This window comes from Desmodus rotundus, chromosome 8, assembly GCF_022682495.2.
Source record: "Desmodus rotundus isolate HL8 chromosome 8, HLdesRot8A.1, whole genome shotgun sequence".
NCBI classification, from domain to species: domain Eukaryota; kingdom Metazoa; phylum Chordata; class Mammalia; order Chiroptera; family Phyllostomidae; genus Desmodus; species Desmodus rotundus.
Genome location: NC_071394.1, coordinates 20,337,318 through 20,354,986, shown reverse-complemented (window position 1 = coordinate 20,354,986; position 17,669 = coordinate 20,337,318). Strand labels below are relative to the sequence as shown.

Genomic DNA, 17,669 nt, shown 5'->3' with positions numbered 1-17,669 from the left:
GATTTTATTAAATGAATGTATTTTCATACATCGCTTGTCCTATTCTCATAATTGTGCCTTCTACCAAACTCCAACAAATACCTATTAAAGAACAATTACATGTCAGGTATGATGCAGGTAACTACACTGTTCCTGCCTTCATGGAGTTGATTGGCCACTGGGGAGTCAGGTAATTAAACATGAAATTTGAAAACCAGGTCACGTGGTACGACAGAGGAAGCATACAGAAGGGACACCTAACCCAGAAACGTGTCCTTCAGCTACCTACGTTAATCTATAGATACACTTACCTCCATAGGTGACCTTTGAATAACATGGGTTTGAACTGTTGGGCTCCATTTTTACGTGGTTTTTTCCCCCAATAAATATAGAGATGGCCTTCTGTTATCCCTGGCCTTTCGATCCACAGATTCAACCAACCTCAGATCAAAAGCAGTATTTTGGATCCACGCTTGGGCATCCACACTTGTGGGGAGCTGACTGTACGCATTGTTCTAGGCAATTTTATATAAATGACTTGATCTTCCAGGGATTCTGGTATCTGAGGGGGACCTTGGAAACAGTCTCCTGCAGATACTGAGGGATGCCTACAGTTAAGTTTGGGGAAAGTCTTAAGTTATACATGGAATTTCAATTGCATGGGGGTCAGTGCCCCTAACCCCTGCGTTGTTGTTCAATGATCAACTGTATTCACACCCAGCCTTCCTTTTCTTCCTTATATGTCTTTTTCATCTACCCTAGTATCATTACAGTTATCATTTCTCTACTCTTTTTAATATCTCTTTCTCTCTGTTTCTCTTTTAATGTTTCTTTTCCCTCAGCTTAAAAACCTTATCAAAATACCTGTCATTTGATAAACACCCTATCTTTACTATACATGCAACAATTTAATTTTTTTCCCCCAATACTTGTTGATTCCAGAGAGAGAGAGGAAGGAAGAAGGAGGAGGGGAAAGAGAGAGAGAAAGAGCAAGAGAGAGAGAGTAAGAGACAAAGAAAGAGAGAGATGGAGAGAAATCGAGAGAGAAACAGACAGAGAGAGACACACACAGAAAGGGAGGGGGCAACATTGATTGGTTGCCTTTCGTATGTGCCCCAGCTGGGGACCAAACCCACAATATAGGTATGTGCCCTAACCTGGAACCAAACCCACAACTTTTCGGTGCGTGAGATGATGCTCCAACCAACTGAGCCACACAGGCCAGGTGCAATGCTTGTTTATTCTATTTTCTCTTTTCCATCCCACTTAGGGTTTTTTAAAAAGCTGTCTACACTCTATTTGTCACCTCCCATTCACATCTCAATAGGATGCAATTTGGATTCCATCCCCACAGTTCTCTGGGACTATTTCTGCCTAAGATCCCTGATAACCTAATAGTCTTCTCCCTGAGTACTCTTCAGGGCACAGCTGATCCTGTGGTGACCTCTGAACCTACTGGCTACTTTCCTCTTGAAAGTCTTCCTTCGGGATTGGAGACACTGTCACTTTTGGCTCCCTTCCTTCCTCCCAGACTGCTTGTTCTCAGGTGCCTCGGCTTCCTTTTTCTGCCTCCTTTTGCTTTATCTTAGAGTTCTAGCCTCGGTCCTCTGGTCCTCCTCCCACATGCACTGCCCTAGGGCATATCAACTCCTTTAACTTACCTACCAGCATCTCTGATTTCTCTTCACCCCAGGCCTTTACCTTTACCTCAAATGCCACAAAACCTAATCTGAGCTCATCAACCCAACTCAATGTCCCTCTCCCCAGTCCTGCCACTCCATTCATGCCCATCCAGTGGGAACTTAGACACAATCCTTTTCCCTTCCACTTGCAGTTGGTGACCAAGACCCACAGGCTCTAGCCCCTCATCTTCACACACATCCTTCTATCAGTCTTCACGTAGACCGCCACAGTGGCCTTTACACCAGGCAGGCTCCCCAGCATCAGTTCCTCCCCCCACCCCCAGCCGCTGTCCAACACATAGTCAGAAAGATTTTTCTAAATTATAAATCAGGTCATAACTATTCCCCGCTGAAAACCCTTCATTGGCTCGGCACGATCTTTATGAACTGCACAATGACAGACCAGAGCCACATCCCCTTATTTATGTCTGCTACTTTACCTACGCATTGAGTTAAAAAGCTGAGTTTCTAAAGTTCTGAATAGTGCTAGAAGGCATTCTCAATACCATCCAGTTCTCGAGTGCCCCTCCCCCATTGTCATCCACCCAGGCAGCCCCACTCTTCCATTGCTACTCCACACTTCCTGTGTGCACCTCGGTCTCGTGAATCGAGGCCGCAGCACAGCACACAAAGCCTCTCCCCATCGGACCTGCCGCCTTGCTCGTCTCCTGCCAAGCTCTTCACTCAGGCCCACGGATGCCAAGGCTCATGCTTATCCACTCCACCACCCTAATTAATGTTACTCCTTTGAATCCTTGGGCTTATGAAATGTGAGAGGCCAATGTGATAACAAATGGAGCAACAAACTCAAATTACAAGGAAGGAGTGTGTGTGGAGTGGGTGTGAGTAAAAGGGACAGGGAAACAAGAGAGTAAAGATAGCTGTGTGGGAATCACATCCGAAGATTTGTTCTCCATTTACATTGGTGTCAGAGTTAGGATGGTAAAATATTATATTTCCCAGGCCCTGTTTCATTCATCTCTGTAGCCTTGGCACAATTCCTCATCCATGGCAGGTGTTACATAAATGACTATGGGATAGTATATTTTTGTGGAAGTTTGCAAAACACTGAATGTCTTGCTCTTCCCAGGCCAGTTTCTCTTTCTTTTTCTTTTGAGTGTACCCAGTATACCCACTTTTAGTGTTCCCCAAATCATCCTAATACCAAAGAAAGAAAATGCAAAAGAATAAAAACCATAGCTTGAAATAGTAAATCCAGAGAGAGCATTATATAGGAAAATAAAGGAAGAAAATGCTTTCTCTTCCCCTTTACTTTCCTACCATTTAAACACAAATTAAATCATTATGTAGATATAAATAATATTAGTGTTAGGACCAATGGCATAGGAGTAGTAAATAAATAGTAAGAAGCTATAATTTGCAAGGCATGTGCAGGCATGTTCCTCGTGCCATGCCCAGCTGGCCACCGCCTCACCACCTTGGACCCTCCTTCGTCTGGTGATGCCCCTTTGGACACACCCCTTGCATTTCTCATACAAAATCTCCAAACACACACAGACCACAAAGCAGTGAGGCCGACTTAAGAGTCATCTGGAAAACCTGTAAAATTCCTGGGCCTTCCCACTCTGAGATGACACAGTGGGAACAAGGCATCCACATTCTAAAAGCATTTTCCTGAGGATTCCATACTCTCAAATTGAGAAATATTGTCACAGAGATGAGTATTTTAGAACATAAAAGATGTTCACATTGAGTCCCATAATTTGCTTTTAGGCATGGTCCAATTCCACCGTGATTACTTTCACGCTCACTGATGCTAAGTATATTTTTTTAACTAAATGTCAAGAAAATTTTGCTCTTGTCTTCCTAATTGCAGTTACCACATCCTCACAGAACTAGTGCCTAAGTACCCTTCATTTGTAACCTATTTTATTAGGTACTTATTTCTGTGACTGAGGCGGCTAAGCACCTGCAATATACATTATGCAATTGTGCCTAACTTCTATCCTCATTAAAATGATACTAAAGTCCCAGGGTCTTTTTTTTTTTCTTTCCTCACAGCAGGTTGGCAGTCATTCAATTGTGCTGTAATCTGGTGTTGCAGCTCACTTTACTTTCAGCGGTTCATCTCAATTCTGTTCATTATGTTCAAAGGCTTACTCTACCCAGATGCCAAGTCCCCTCCACTGGACAAAAGCGGAGCAGAAATATTTCTGCTTGGCAAGGACTGGCAAATTTTCGGAGGCGTTGTCATGCCATGCAGAGCACTAGTCAGGTTGTAATTTGCCTTAATTGTCCTTCCCACAAACAGCAACAATGATTACCTCTCAGTCACGGCACTGAAAGAAGGATTTCTTCATAGCCACCGCACAAACCAAAACGCTCTCTGCAAATGCCTTCCTTACTCAGGATTAGACAGCAAAGACTTGGGTTCTGATCACTGAGCAGATTGACAGGGCACAGGGTTCTTAATGGGTTAAGTCACAAACTTGCCTGTGTATCTGTGTGCACAGATTAGAAACATGGGAATAACTCAGAGGAATCACTGGTCTCCCATAAAACCACCAGTGTCCTATACGCATAATTTGTTCCACCTGCCACGTTTACAAGGCACCCCAAGGAGAACTAGCTTAAAATCCAGCAATCCATCTGCCTCCCAGTTCTAAGGGGCAATTATTGCCTCAACTAAGCAAAGAGGAATGCCCAGCATGCTGCTAACCATGTCTGGTGATAGATGTGTGTGACTGACTTACTCACCCTGGTCATCAGCTTTTCTTATAGTGGCTGGAGTCCCGGTATGATGACAAACACAATTAACTACCAACAAAAAAAGGGAGGGAGGAAAATGGATAGAGACCTGGGTGTGCCACACCCAGGACACAAATCATAAATATGGGGTTTATCACTTCTCATGGGTATGTTAAAACAAGAAACACAGGCAGGGGGGTTGCAGAAGAAAAGACAGGGAGACATTAGGCCGAAACATTAGTTAAAAAATGATTGAAAATAAAAGGGAGGACATGGGAACAGGTGTTTTGTTACTAGTAGCTGTACTTCCTTATGTACTCTCCTTTTTAAAGAAAGTGTGGGTTAATATTTACTAAATGTATACAATGTTTTACTTGCTATGCACACAAAATAGGTTTTGGCCTCCCATATGTACAATATCAACGTAATTGCACCCAACTGAGGTCACAGGGACTAACAGGAATACACACTGTAAGGAACAGACTCTTAAGAGGAGAATGATGTTGCCGTACATTGCCAAAAAATATATACCCTCAAAGAAATTCCGCTAATAAGAAGCTATTAAAAGAAGAGCTCTTTGGGGACACACCCCAAATGAATTGCCAAAGGTCACACACAACTCCTTCCTGAAATGAGATAGATACAATATATAAATTAGCATATAGAATATCAAGTCATTAACTGTTCCTCGTTGAGGCTCCCGGGGGAAAGAAGGCAGAAGGCAGTGGGAAGGAATAGAGAAGAGTAAAAATGGACAGGTCACTTTGAAAAGAGTTTCCAGCGTTTTAATTTCACAGATCGGTATAATTAAAAGAAAAAAATGAGGGTGGGGGTGGAGAACACAACCATTATCATGATTTTTTTTGTTATAATACGAATAATAGGAAAGCCAGACTCTCAGAATAAAGGGTAATCCTTCATATTAAGTAAATTTAACTTTGTATAAACTCACCATATTATCCTTCTTTTAATAACTTAATATCTTAGAACATATGATGCTCTTCACAATTAATGCCTTTGATACACATTTGGAGAGTCTCTAGGTTGCCGTTCTTAAAATGTAATTTTCAAAATAAATTGCATCTTCCTCTACCATTTCGTCTCCATACTGTAAGAATCCCCCTAACTCTGCGTGTCCCCTTTCACATTAGAAAACATGACGATTGTAAAAGAGATAAGCTAATGCAGACTGATCACTGTAAGGTTATGAATCTATGGCGGTAACAGTCACCACTGAGTAATTTTAGTTTCATTATAGAAAAGGATGGCTTTTGTAATATTTGCATATACCCTGGTCTTTGACTAACTGCCATGATTAAGCAGCCAGCACATTTTCTGGCCTTAGTATTAAAATGGTTGGATTAAAACCAGCTATTTCCCCCTGCTGGTCAGACTCTTTTGCATTTTCTACCGCACTGCCTGCAGCTTTAATGCTCCCCACAGTACCAACCCATTTATTTCTCATCCACCAACTGACCTCCTAAAGCATCATTAACACGCCCCCAAAGGCCTTTCTCCTGTCACTTTTAGTCAGCACGGCACTCAGAGTCATTGTGGAGTTTGTCAGGGCTCTGCAGGGAAGGCAAGCAAAGACGGAAAGGGCACCAACCCAAATCCAGGGTAATCGCCAGCGTGGGAGGATGAGGCCCAGGAACAGAGGGGGTTCCATCAGGAGACAGGATGCAAGGATAAAGATGGAAAGGCAGGTTTATAGACACCCATCATTAGATGCTTCTGCCACTCAATTTTCAGCTAGGAAATGGCAGAAGGATCAATATCTACCTTCGATTTTCATGTACAGCATTATGGCCTTGGCGGGAGATGGGCCTTTCGGGAAGCAGTGCTGACCCAGAGAACGGGTCTCGGAGAGAGTGATTCATGACCCAGAGGAGGAATTCTATGGGTTTACCAAATATGTTTTCTAAAATATATCTGGAGACTTTCTTTTGTTCTGACCAACTTTTTCTTCTTTTCTGATAACACTACTCACCCTGAAGTCAGTTTGAGACAATGGTTATGTGGAGAGAGTATCAGTAATAAACCTGGCCCTGAGTTGGGTAAACAAAGCAATGTCAGTCTGAAGGGACATCCCCTGGGTTCACCCACACTCTGCCAGTGCGTCCAGAGGGCCAAGCGGAGTGACAGCAAGCAGCACTGCATTCCGCATGCGACTCGAGTTTCTCGGGATCTTAACTGCCCCAGCTCGTCAGCTTTCTTGTTTTCTTCCTTATCAAGCAAACCGTCAGTGGGTTTCCATTTAAACTAGATTCATATCATTCCAGCAGCAATAAGTATTAAAATATAACATTTGGATAGAATTTTTTCAGGACCAAGCAGATAATCTAAGTCTTTACAGAGAAAAAAAATAAAAACTAGGCAGCACAGTGTTTCTAATATACAAGTTGTGGATGAAATTCTTTTGTGAAAATATATAATTAATCCAAAGTCACATTTTAAAAATCCCTGAAAAATATGGTTTACCAATACTAAATATAGTGAAATATTGTATCCTGCTAAAAATTAGGCTATTAATTACAGTACCTTGATTCATATGTTTCTTCTCATAATGGGTTAATCTTCAAATTCATTTTCCCTAAATAAGTTCTAAAGATTACCCACTCTGAAACATTCTTCATTAATCATAAGATGGTCAACTTATTTAACTTTTACCCAAATTCCTGATACTTCTCAGAGAATTCAAACCCTTCTAAGTCACCTGCTTCGATGAGGAGGCGTACCAGGTTTTGCCAGGCGGTAATGGAGGCACCTTCCAGAGCTATGAAGAGATTTGTACTTTCACCAAATATGCTCAGAACTTCACGGAAACTTCCTTAATCCTGTGCCAAAACTGACATCCCTAGGTCGTCATATTAAGAACCATCCTTTGTCAAGCACTTCTATAAGCCAGGCACTGAGCTAGCAGTATATTTAGGTACACGGTCTCATTCAACCTCACAGCAACTCTACAAGGTAGGTGTTACCCCATTCCATGGATGTAGTAACTGAGGTTTAAGGGGGTTAAGCCACTTGCCCAAGGTCCCGCTGCTTGTAAGTGGTGACAAAGCCAGGGATGCCAGCTCAGGCCTGCAAGATTACAAAACCTGTCCTCTACCCCTTTATCAGAATGCCAAGGTCAGTCCTGGGATAAAAACCTCCTCGATCCGGAGGTTTAGGAGTTACTTTACCTTTGGGGATTCCATAAATAGCAGCCCACAGGGTTACAAAGGTTGTTAGTGTAAAATGCAAGCTAATATGTTTTCCAGATTTAACAACAACAACAAAAAAAACCCAGTTTTAAACAGTTCTAGAAACAAGAAGTTAGCATTTACATTGTAAATTGTAAAGTAAAATAACATATAAAACTGCGGTATTTGTAGGTCAAACAGCCAAAAAGGTGCGACCACAGACAATTGATCCTAATGACAGAAATCTAGTTCAAGGCACTCAGGGGTACAATCCAGATCCATTCACGATGTACCTGTAATGCACACACTTCATACTGTACCTGAACAGAAGCTGTTGCTGCTGATGGTCCTCGCTGAGCGCCCAGAGCTGCTGTGGTTGAACTCTCTGCTCTCCTCCTCTGAGAAGGGAGACTCTGAGGCCGGGGACACTTTGTGCTGTTGCTGAGGCAGATGGGGCCGAAGGATCAAACGGGGAATTCGGCTTCGGGAAAGCTCCTTCTCATGATGCTGCGCTCTCTGCTCCTTCTCAAATGGGACATCAAAAAGAAAACAAAAGGAAATTTGTTTCCCCCTCTGAGCTCCAGTCTGTTCCTTCTGGGCTCAGTTTCTAAGAAATCACATTTCTGAAGAGTGAATCTTCCCAGAGCCGAGCTTATGTCAGTTGCGGAAATGATCTCCAAAACTCTTCCACTGAGCTAACCCTTCTAACCTACCGAAGAGCACAAGCTTGAGCAAGGATGCACACACACACTAACAAACACTCTTCCCCCACTGGCAGGAAGGCCATTCTACTCTCCCAGGGCACTCTGACTCACTTTCTCACTCTGGCTTTTTCTGTCCTGTTCACGCTTTTGACTGTCTCAAGGATTTTTATTACCCTCAGCACACTATTTGACTTCCTCTAGACTTCCGTTTTGCTGTCCCTGAGTTAGTGGTGACAATCTGACTTCTATTTTCCTCTCTTCTCACAAAGTAGACCCTGCACCTGAAACAATTCTCTGCTGACTGATCATGCAGCCTTATCTTTCAAATCCCTCCTCTTCCGTCCAGGATCTCAATTATTCATTAATATCCTGGTACACAAGGCTAGTTGCCAACAGAAAAGCAAACAAAAATCCAATACCTGGTAAGATGGCTCCACCTTTTACATCATGTTTAGCTTTTGTTTTCCTTACAGGATACCCATGAGAAGAGATTTTTCTGTCTCTTAAAAACACAGCATTAAATACAGAGGGCCATGCCTTGTTTCTGTTTGTTTGTTTGTTTTGTTTTGTTTGTTTTTTTAATGCATAAAAAGCAGTATCTTGGCAATGTTTGAACAATTTTAAAGTGCATTCCCAACCATTAGCTCATTTGATCTTTATAACCTAGGCCACAGAGAGAACACTAATTTTTGTCCCTATTTACAGATGAGAAAACTGAGGCTGAAAGAGGTAAGTAAAGATACTAACACAGCATACCATCTAGAAGCAGACCCGGGCCTGAAGTCCACTGCTTTTCGGAATCACCACCGCCCTGCCTTATTAAAATGGATTCCTAGGAGGAGCTCTTTGAAAAAAAAAAAAAAAAATGCTCCCTCCAACCTCTGCAACTGAAAACGGGCTTTAGATTAGGTAACCACCACTATTTCGAAACTTGACCTCCTGCTCCTTTCCACGCTGCTTACCAGGAAGGGTCGCTGCCAAAGTAAACACCTCTAGGAGGCCCGCACAGTGCAGGAATTGAAGGGAAAGCCCAGCCGCGGGAACTCCTAAGGTCGCTCAGGCATCCAGCCTACTCAGGGGCGAGAGCCGCACCCAGTCTCTGGATTCGTTCTGCACATCAGTCACCCAGCAGGTATCACACGTCAGCCACTCCGCCTAGCACACTGCAGACCCTGAACCAATGCTGGCTCGCTGACATGCTGGAGTCCTTATTTCTCAGTCACCAATACATGAAATGGTTTTTAATCACATCACACACACACAGGACATCAATTGAGAGCTAGATCCCAAATACCCAATTTCGGGAGATGGGATTAACCCTCCAAAGGCAATCTTTTTTATTCTCTTGTCAACCTCCCAAATCTGTTCCTCTAGTGTCACCTACCCATCTCATCACCTGAGCAAATGTCCCTCTGTCTCCCTACCATCCCACCACCCCCTTGTCCCTGTTTATCCTGACTCTAAACGCCACCCCTCCAGCTCGCACCTGGCTGCTTCTCTCTCCGTGGTGGCTACCTGCCCTATCCGTCCGGCGCCCAGGGACTCTGCCGCGCGCGTCCGCACAACGTGCCCTCCTTACCTTGGTCTCTCGAAGGGGTCCCATCGCGCCGCTGCCCGCCCGCTCCTCGCGCCGCCGCGGCCGCCGTCCAGGAGGAGGCACCTGTGTGCAGGGCGAGGAGACTGCGCTGAGCCGGCGCCGGGTGCGGGGGGCGGCTGCTGCGGGGCTGACGCGCCGCCGCCGCTGCCGCCGTTCGCGCTCAGCTCCGAAGGCGCGCCTGGCCGCCCCGCCCCGGCCGGACACGTGGTGCGGTCGCCGCCGCCACCCGCGACCGCCCCCGGGGCGCCTCCCCCCCCCCCCCGCCCCCCAACCTCCCTCACCTGCCTGCCCCAGTGCAGCTCGTCCGAGTCTCGGTTCGCCCACACCCCCGATTTCGCCACTGGCACATCACCCCCCCCCCCACCCCCAGCCCTGTGCGGCGCGTCCCTCCCTCTCTGCGGACGCTGACCCGAAGGGGGCAGGCGAGGCTCGGAACATCTGCAACTGGGAGGGGCCCGACACCCTCTTCTGGGCACCTGGTATCGGGTTTGAAGGCTGTACACGTCGGATGGAAGAGCTGAGAAGAGCTGCGACATCACTGAGAGCCAAAATGGAGAAGGGGAAAGTTTTTCCCTCGTGGCCCCTCCCTGCGTACAGCTCCTCGCAATTACCTCGCCGGAGAGAGACAGGGCGGGCCCCCCTTCACCCTAACCCTAGCCAAGCCAATTTTGCAGGGCTGACACAGCTTCTGCATTCCGGGATCGCAGAGGCTGCAATTCCCTTTGGGGAATTTGCCTCGGAAGGTCCTTGGGTTGTCAGCACAGTGCTGCAGGCAAAGAATGATGAGGCAGTTCCCGAGGGATCAGGGAGCCAGGATGCTTAGGGCCAGGGCAGCCTTTTCTCCAGCTCTGCCCTCAGATGCCAAGGAATGAGCCCCGATTCAGGGCTAGAGGAAGGACCCTGCCCTTGAACTCAGGACGCCAGGTTCAAGGCACCACTTCACTCCCTTCAATCTGAATACCTTTATGCCTAAAGTTCTTGATCAATTTCGAATAAATGACGTCTGAACCTTGACCTTTATGAACTTCAAGTTTACCCTCATGAAATTGAAGGGTAATAGGTACAATGTCTATCTCAAAGGTTAGCTGTGAGGATTAGATGAGGGAAACAGAAGAGCTGTACCCAACTGATAGAACAGGACTTCCCAAAGGGCAGTTAGGCCACCTCCAGGCCGCCCATTCCGTATTTGCTGAGGCCTTTTTCATGACTGGCATAAGCATGATTTGTGCACGGCAGACGTATTTACTCAAAAAAGCTCCCAAACCTGTCCACCCGAGGCCTTAGAATAGGGGCCATCAGCTGGTTCATGGGCCTTGATTTATTATTGAGTTGGTATACTTAAATCTTATGTGGCGATGAAACTCAACATGTACAACTTAGATGCCGTTTATTCAGAATTGGAGAGTGTTCTAAGCAGCAGTGTGGGCAGGGAACAGACTGTCATTAAGGTCCAAGTGGCTGTCCCACATGGGAGGGCTATGATCCCTAAAAATTGTATTTGAATCTCCAACATCCCCATTTGTCTGCCCTCCAAATAGCATTTTTCTCAGACCTCAACGGTCAAGTCTACAAACGAGTCTAGAGAGAGCCTGAAGTTAGAGGCTCAGTGTAATCCATTTGCTTTTTCCCCATACCTCCAAAGAAATGTGGTTCCATACACCTTCATGCATCTTCAATCTACTCAGTTCTCTTAAGCAGTGAGGTTGGTAATCTTAGAATTCTTTATTTGGGGGAAAGGGTGATAAGTGAATACTTTCTATACCCATCGCTGTCTCAGATATAGACTTCAGGAAAGTGATGGTCCACCATGATTCCTATAGTTTATTATTTCCAAAATTATGAGCCTGAGGACATACACTGTTAGATAGGAATGAACTGTTAAGGTAACTTCTGAGTTCCCTTCTGAGAACTGAGAATTGAGTCTGGGCGCCTAGTAGCAGAAACATCCTCCGTGGAGCTGTCTGATTCAGAGTCATTCTCGACTTCTCCCTCCCGTAGTCCCCACATAGCAGAAACCACCAAGTGATCGCCACGCTATCCTCGTAGTAATGTCTTGAATCTGATTATTTCTACCCACTGATTGACTGCATTACCTTTATTTAATAAAGTCTCAACCATAAACATGCTAGATTATTGCAATAGTGGTCTAACTAGAATTGCTTTGCATCCAGTTTTGCCTCCTATTTCTTTCTTGCCAGTTTTTCAATTTTTCCACAAGGTCTTTCTGAAAAGCCAAATCAAGACATGCTTCTTCATTACAACCTGTTAATGACTTTGCAGATGTCCTCCAACTATTATTCATACTCCTTAATGTGGCACAAAGGTGTTTCATGATCTAGTCTTGTTTACTTCTCTGATCTCATTTCTTGCCAGTCCTCTCTCTCATACCAGATATCCCATCCCCTTTCTTTCCCCCTTCACTGCCCACCTCCCTCTACAAACAGATACCCCTCAAACTGTAGAACCTTCAGTTCTCCAGAGGTATCTGCTCTCTTTCCCCCTACACTGATGCACATGCTGGTCCCTTTGTCTAGATCATCTCTCATACCCCACCCACCCATCCTCCTCAACTCCTGAAAATGCATTGAGTTTCATTTTAGAGACAGCTTCTAAAATCTCCTCTGGCCCCCCAAAAGAGTCAGATTCCCCCATTACATACTTCAAGGACAGCTGTATTTAATTTAACCCAGGAGAGCTGTTATGCTCTTGTATCAGAATTCCCTATGTATTTGTACATCTTCACCAGGGATCTCTTCACCAGGGATCATAGGCTATGCCTAGTACAGGTCCTGTCACACAGTAGGCACTCAATATATAACAGTCAAATGAATGAATGCGTGAATGAGTGAATTCTATGACCCCATAAGGAGCCCATCAGTACCGGATGAAGAACATAGACACAACTTCTGTTCTGAAAATGACTCATGGAAAGCTGCCTCCATCATGTCTTTGTATTTGATGATGGGGTATATGCCTAAAAAATCCAACATGTGTTCAGTGAAAGCTTCTACTGCAGAAGTGCAGGCAGTGAGCGGCTGTGTGGTGAGAGGCTCCCTGTTGTCACCATAGCAACCCTGCAGAGGGAAAGGCTGATAATTTAATGTTCAGATGCCTCTTAGCTCTGGACTTTTGGAACCCAAGCCTGTTTTTCCACTGGTCTAAAATGCAAGTTTTACAAATGATAGTATCTATGTTGCCTTTAATTTCATTCAAGTGTTTCTTTTGTCATTAAGAGAAATGTCTTGCAACGTTTGGATTATACCGTCAAAGAGATATAATCTAATACAGTATATTACACTCATCTTTCATCTGCTTTAAAATATTCCCATGTATCATTTTTCAGTTTCTACTTACATACTTATTTTATGATCTGGTTTTGTAATTTTGTGGCTTTTCCTTTAGAAATGAATGTCATGCTGGTTTTTAGAAAATATCAGCTGCTTTAGAAGGCTAGTACCCTTCAGGATTATAAGCAACATCCCTGCCCAGGCCTGGGGAGGAACACAGTATTGCATGCTGGGGGAAAAGAAATCTGTCTATGTCATCATGCCTCCAAATCTGGTATAAATTATTTCATTCTGTGTTTATGTGAAATTTGTAATTAAATGATTCATACCTTTCATTTGCCCACCACTTTATATTTTTAGAGCTCTTTCACGTTATTTAATCTTATTCGAGCCTCACAAAAGTCCTGTGAGGCATATGGGGCCCATCCTTGAAACCAGTTAAGTGATAAAGGACTGGTGTTTATGGATAGGAACCCCTGCCCTCCACCAGACTGCAAACTTCACAGAACAGACAATACAAATACATGGCCAAAGAGAAAACCTCTGCACCATATGAGAGAGACACATCGCGGTCCCCACCTCCGCACTTTCTCACAGCTCACCTGGGTGTGCTGGGGGCTGTCTGGGACTCAGTCAGGGCTGACAAAGCACCATCTCTTAATCCTATCGGTTGTGAGAGCGAGCGCTGCTGTCTGTCTCGGTGACCCGATGTTTGGTGATCTGCACAGCAACAAGGAGCAGCTGACGTGCTTTACAGCACGTCATGGTCCTGAAGAAACAGAACTGCATTCTGGGGCATCTTAGGAATTTTCCCGTGGTGGGGTGCAAACCCATATGTTTCTTACCAGGCAGAGAGCTGCCCGTTTTCCTGTAAGAGTGTGTGTGAGTGATCAACCCTCCTCTTATTGTATGTGTGCTGTTGTTGTCTCTGTATGGTTAAAGGATTTTGATGTGAAGCTGTAAAGAGTAAGAATTCTGCAAGATCACTCCCTGACAAGAGGGCCCGGAGAGGCACTGGGGTAGAGAGGGGAGTGGGTAACCCGAGGCGAGGCCGGCTTGAACATTCACTGGGGTGGGGTGAGTCAATTATCTCTGCTCTGCAAATGAGTTTTCATTCAGAGGCATCTCTCAGATAAGGAACAAGAGGAATTGAGGGCAAGTCCGTGTGAGGAGGCAGAGGTTAGGGGTTGGAGGCTTTAGAGGTTGGTAAGGATACAGTCTTCTGCTTGCCTGATGGGGGAGCAGACATGAGGTATCGTCCAGAATGCCATCTACTCTTTGTGGCTTTGTGTCCTCTTGTGAGAACAGGGGAAGACATAAGTGTGATGACTGTATTGAGCAAATCAGGTCACGTGGTTGGATAAATGGGTGTTGGTTTATTGAGATGGGTTAGAATGACTGAAATTAAGATGCTCTGGAAAGTATGAAAGTACAGGTTGCCATCCAGGTAGGAGAAACTGAGTTTTGACATTTACCTAATAAAATGCTTCAACTGACTGGACCAGACAGGGATGTGGGGGTCTTACAGACTTGCAGAAAGGGCAAAAGATGTTATTTGTAAGTAGGCATGGGAAGCCCTAAATCCAGGAACTTAAATCTGAGCCTGAGAGAAAAGCACCTTCCTTTCCCTGGAGACCAAGAGACCAGAAAGTATGAGAAGGACAGGGCAGTTGGAGGCTGCCGGAACCGAGCGGGACTGGCGAGGCGATGCAGGATGAAGGCCGAGAGTCTTCTAAGATGTTGTAGGGGCAGAGCAGGTAGCCAGGTTATAGCCTCAGAGGGATTCATTCAGCATGCACAGTGTCTAGGCTTAGACAGGAGATGTATAATCTGGGTTCCCAGAAAGCAGATTTGAGTTACATTAAGTTAAAAGAATCTGTTCTCCATTATATCATTTATCTCCACGAGTTCGTACTTGTTTTCTCTTCTACTTTCTGGTAAATATGTTTTTGAAAATTCTAAGAAAAAAATTCTGCCCTTATTTCTGCTAAAATACAGAGAGGGAGAAAGAGGAGGCTTTCGAGATTGCCCACTCAAAGGACAAGAGCAGTACTTATTGCAAAATGGAGCACGGAGCCCCTAGAGGCTAAATACTGTAATGGCAGCTACAGAAGCCCAGGGGAAACCTTGGAGTACCACCCCAGCGGGACAGGTGGGGTGATGGGGGGTGTGATCTCTGCATTTGTGGAACAGAAGAGAGTTTTGATTGCTCCTTTATTTCTACCTCACAGGCCATTCCCGTGAACCGTTTTCCTTCATCACCGGAAATGTTGTGACTTAATGAGTAAACATAGCCCTTGCTATATACAGTTGTAGTTCCTCTCCAAACCAGTGCAGAAAAATCTGTAGGAAAATAAATCCAGAATTTGGGAATCTGGCCTATGTTGTTTCATCTGTTCATGTGTCTTCTCTCTAGCTATTTATAGAATGCTGGTTAATGGAAAAAGTTTTTTAAAAAAGCACTTTTTTAAAGAGATGATTTTAACATTCTCTTTTTAGAGGTACTAAAACTGCATCATCAAATTTTTAGAAAATAAAAAAAATGTTACTCATCATTTCATTGCTCTAATATCAATTATTCATATTCCCCCTGTTAGCATTTTTGTGTATTTGCTTTCAGGTTTATTTTTCAGCACAGCACTATTAAAATGAGAATAAAATTCTAAGTGACATATGGCATTTGGGGTCTCTCGACCCCAGCACATCTGGCTGTTTCCAGATGGCTGTGGGAGGCTCCCTTGCCCATTGTTTCCCCCGAGGTTACCACATATGTATGTGATAAGACATAAAGACACTCTGTCTGTCCTTTGAGTGGGCACAGCCCAGGATAGGAGTCTCTCAGTCCTCCTCACCAGTGCTGACACGCTGCCGGGGCTGCTGCTGGCAACTCAGAAGCTCAAGGACAGCTTCCTTGGTCCCTGGCCCTGGTGACAATGGGATCAGTGTAAAGTTTCAGGAGAAGCTGCCAGTAAAATGGTGGAGAGCTAGCAAATTCAAGGCTGATGAAATGATGTCAACGCAGAGGCTGGAAGAGAAGCCCAGCTACTGCCTTGCATCACGCAATGCTGATTCATGGGAGAGCAGGTAAGTGAAATGAGTTTCCCAAAGCCTGAGAAGAGATCTGTGATGAGCAAATATAGTTTGATAAAGGACATGGATTCTCAAGTCCCATAGGCCTGGCGAGTCCTTTTCTACCTCTTCCTGATTGTGCGGCTTTAGGGAAGTTGTTTACCCCTGTAGGACCCAGCATGGCATAACTGCATGTTAGTGGAAGGAAGGAAGGAAGGAAGCTGAGTTTGCACCAGTTGATGTCTTTTGGCAAATTAACTTCTCTGATCCTCACTTTTCTCACTTATTAAATGGGCTTAATAACAGTAATTAGTCCATAACATGGATGTAAGGATTAGATAAGAATACATGCATAGCCTACCAATTATGTCTGGCATGTGGTTAGAACTTAATATATGTCCTTTCTCCCTCAGGTCAACCACCATTGCTGCCTCCTGTTTGCTTGTTTCAAGTTTTCCTCTTCCTAAAGACTTTTACTCTAACTTTTATTAAAGGGAAACTATAAGTTTTTCTTAGATGACTTATGAGCTATGAAGATAACAACTGAACTTCTTATTAGAAAAGATAGTGACAGGACTTTCCTTCCCATTAAAAGGTAAAGGGCATGATAAACAGCCTGATACCTATCATTCATTCACGCATTCATCAATGTTTATTTTGTTCCCATTCTGAGCCAGGCTCTGGTTCCAGAGCATTCAAAGATGAACAGTGTTAGCTGCCCTCAAATATCTCAGAGTCTGACCGCTGTTACACTGCTCACTGAGGTAGTGCCATCACAGAGGAATGTCCTGAGGACTTGCTAACTTCTGAATTAGACTGGGGCTTGAGGCTTCCAAGGCTTGAGGCTTGAGTTTTGAGATGAATTTTGAAGGATAAATAGGCCTTATTCAAATTTGGGCTCCTTCAGAGTTCTTTTCTCTTTATCTCTCCCCTTCCTTCCACTCCTTCCCCCACCCCCAAATCTCTTTTCACTTTGAGAGACTTCTGCTGCCTTACATACTAATCTGCAATATATTTTTAATTTTAGTTTTTCAATTACAGTTTACATTCAGTCAGGTGTATAGCATAGTGGTTAGACAATCATATACTCTAAAACCGTTCCCCCTGATAGGCCCACAATAGATTGATGCAGAGAATCTTTATTGTATGACTGTACCCTTCCGGAAGAAAGGCATTTTGTCTCAGAGTTCCGATTACCTAGCACAGCATAAAGCACAGTACCTGCTACCTCAATCAACATTTTGTTAATTAGCAATATTATTTAAAATTTCAGGAACACTTTGTTATACTGCCACCTATTGGTTCATTAGTGAATTTTTCTTCTGGCAAGTAAAGTCTCATGGTTCTTAATAGTCTTCCTAACAAACCTTGAAAGTGCCTTTATTCAAACTTAGAACACGTTCAAAGTTTAATAATACACAGCAGCTAACATCAATAAACATAATATCCAGAGCATA

The 17,669-nt window shown here is 44.3% G+C and overlaps 1 protein-coding gene across 9 annotated transcripts in view; it reads right to left on the bottom strand.

The window, feature by feature from the left end:
- SYBU (syntabulin) overlaps positions 1–13,894 on the bottom strand; it is a 69,013-nt gene extending 55,119 nt beyond the window's left edge. The window contains exons 1-3 of one of the 9 annotated variants that reach the window (XM_071222215.1): positions 13,746–13,894; positions 9,839–9,919; positions 7,876–8,077 (exon numbers count right to left, since the gene is read on the bottom strand). In XM_071222215.1, coding sequence (XP_071078316.1) covers positions 7,876–8,077; positions 9,839–9,862 — 226 coding nt within the window. In that variant the 5' untranslated portion in view covers positions 9,863–9,919; positions 13,746–13,894. Of the gene's footprint in view, positions 1–7,875; positions 8,081–8,370; positions 8,588–9,015; positions 9,036–9,838; positions 10,022–10,332; positions 10,451–13,745 lie in introns of those variants that run through there. The other 8 variants (XM_045181496.3, XM_024572137.4, XM_024572136.3 and 5 more) reach the window with 8 other exon arrangements.
- Positions 13,895–17,669: the final 3,775 nt, after the last annotated feature.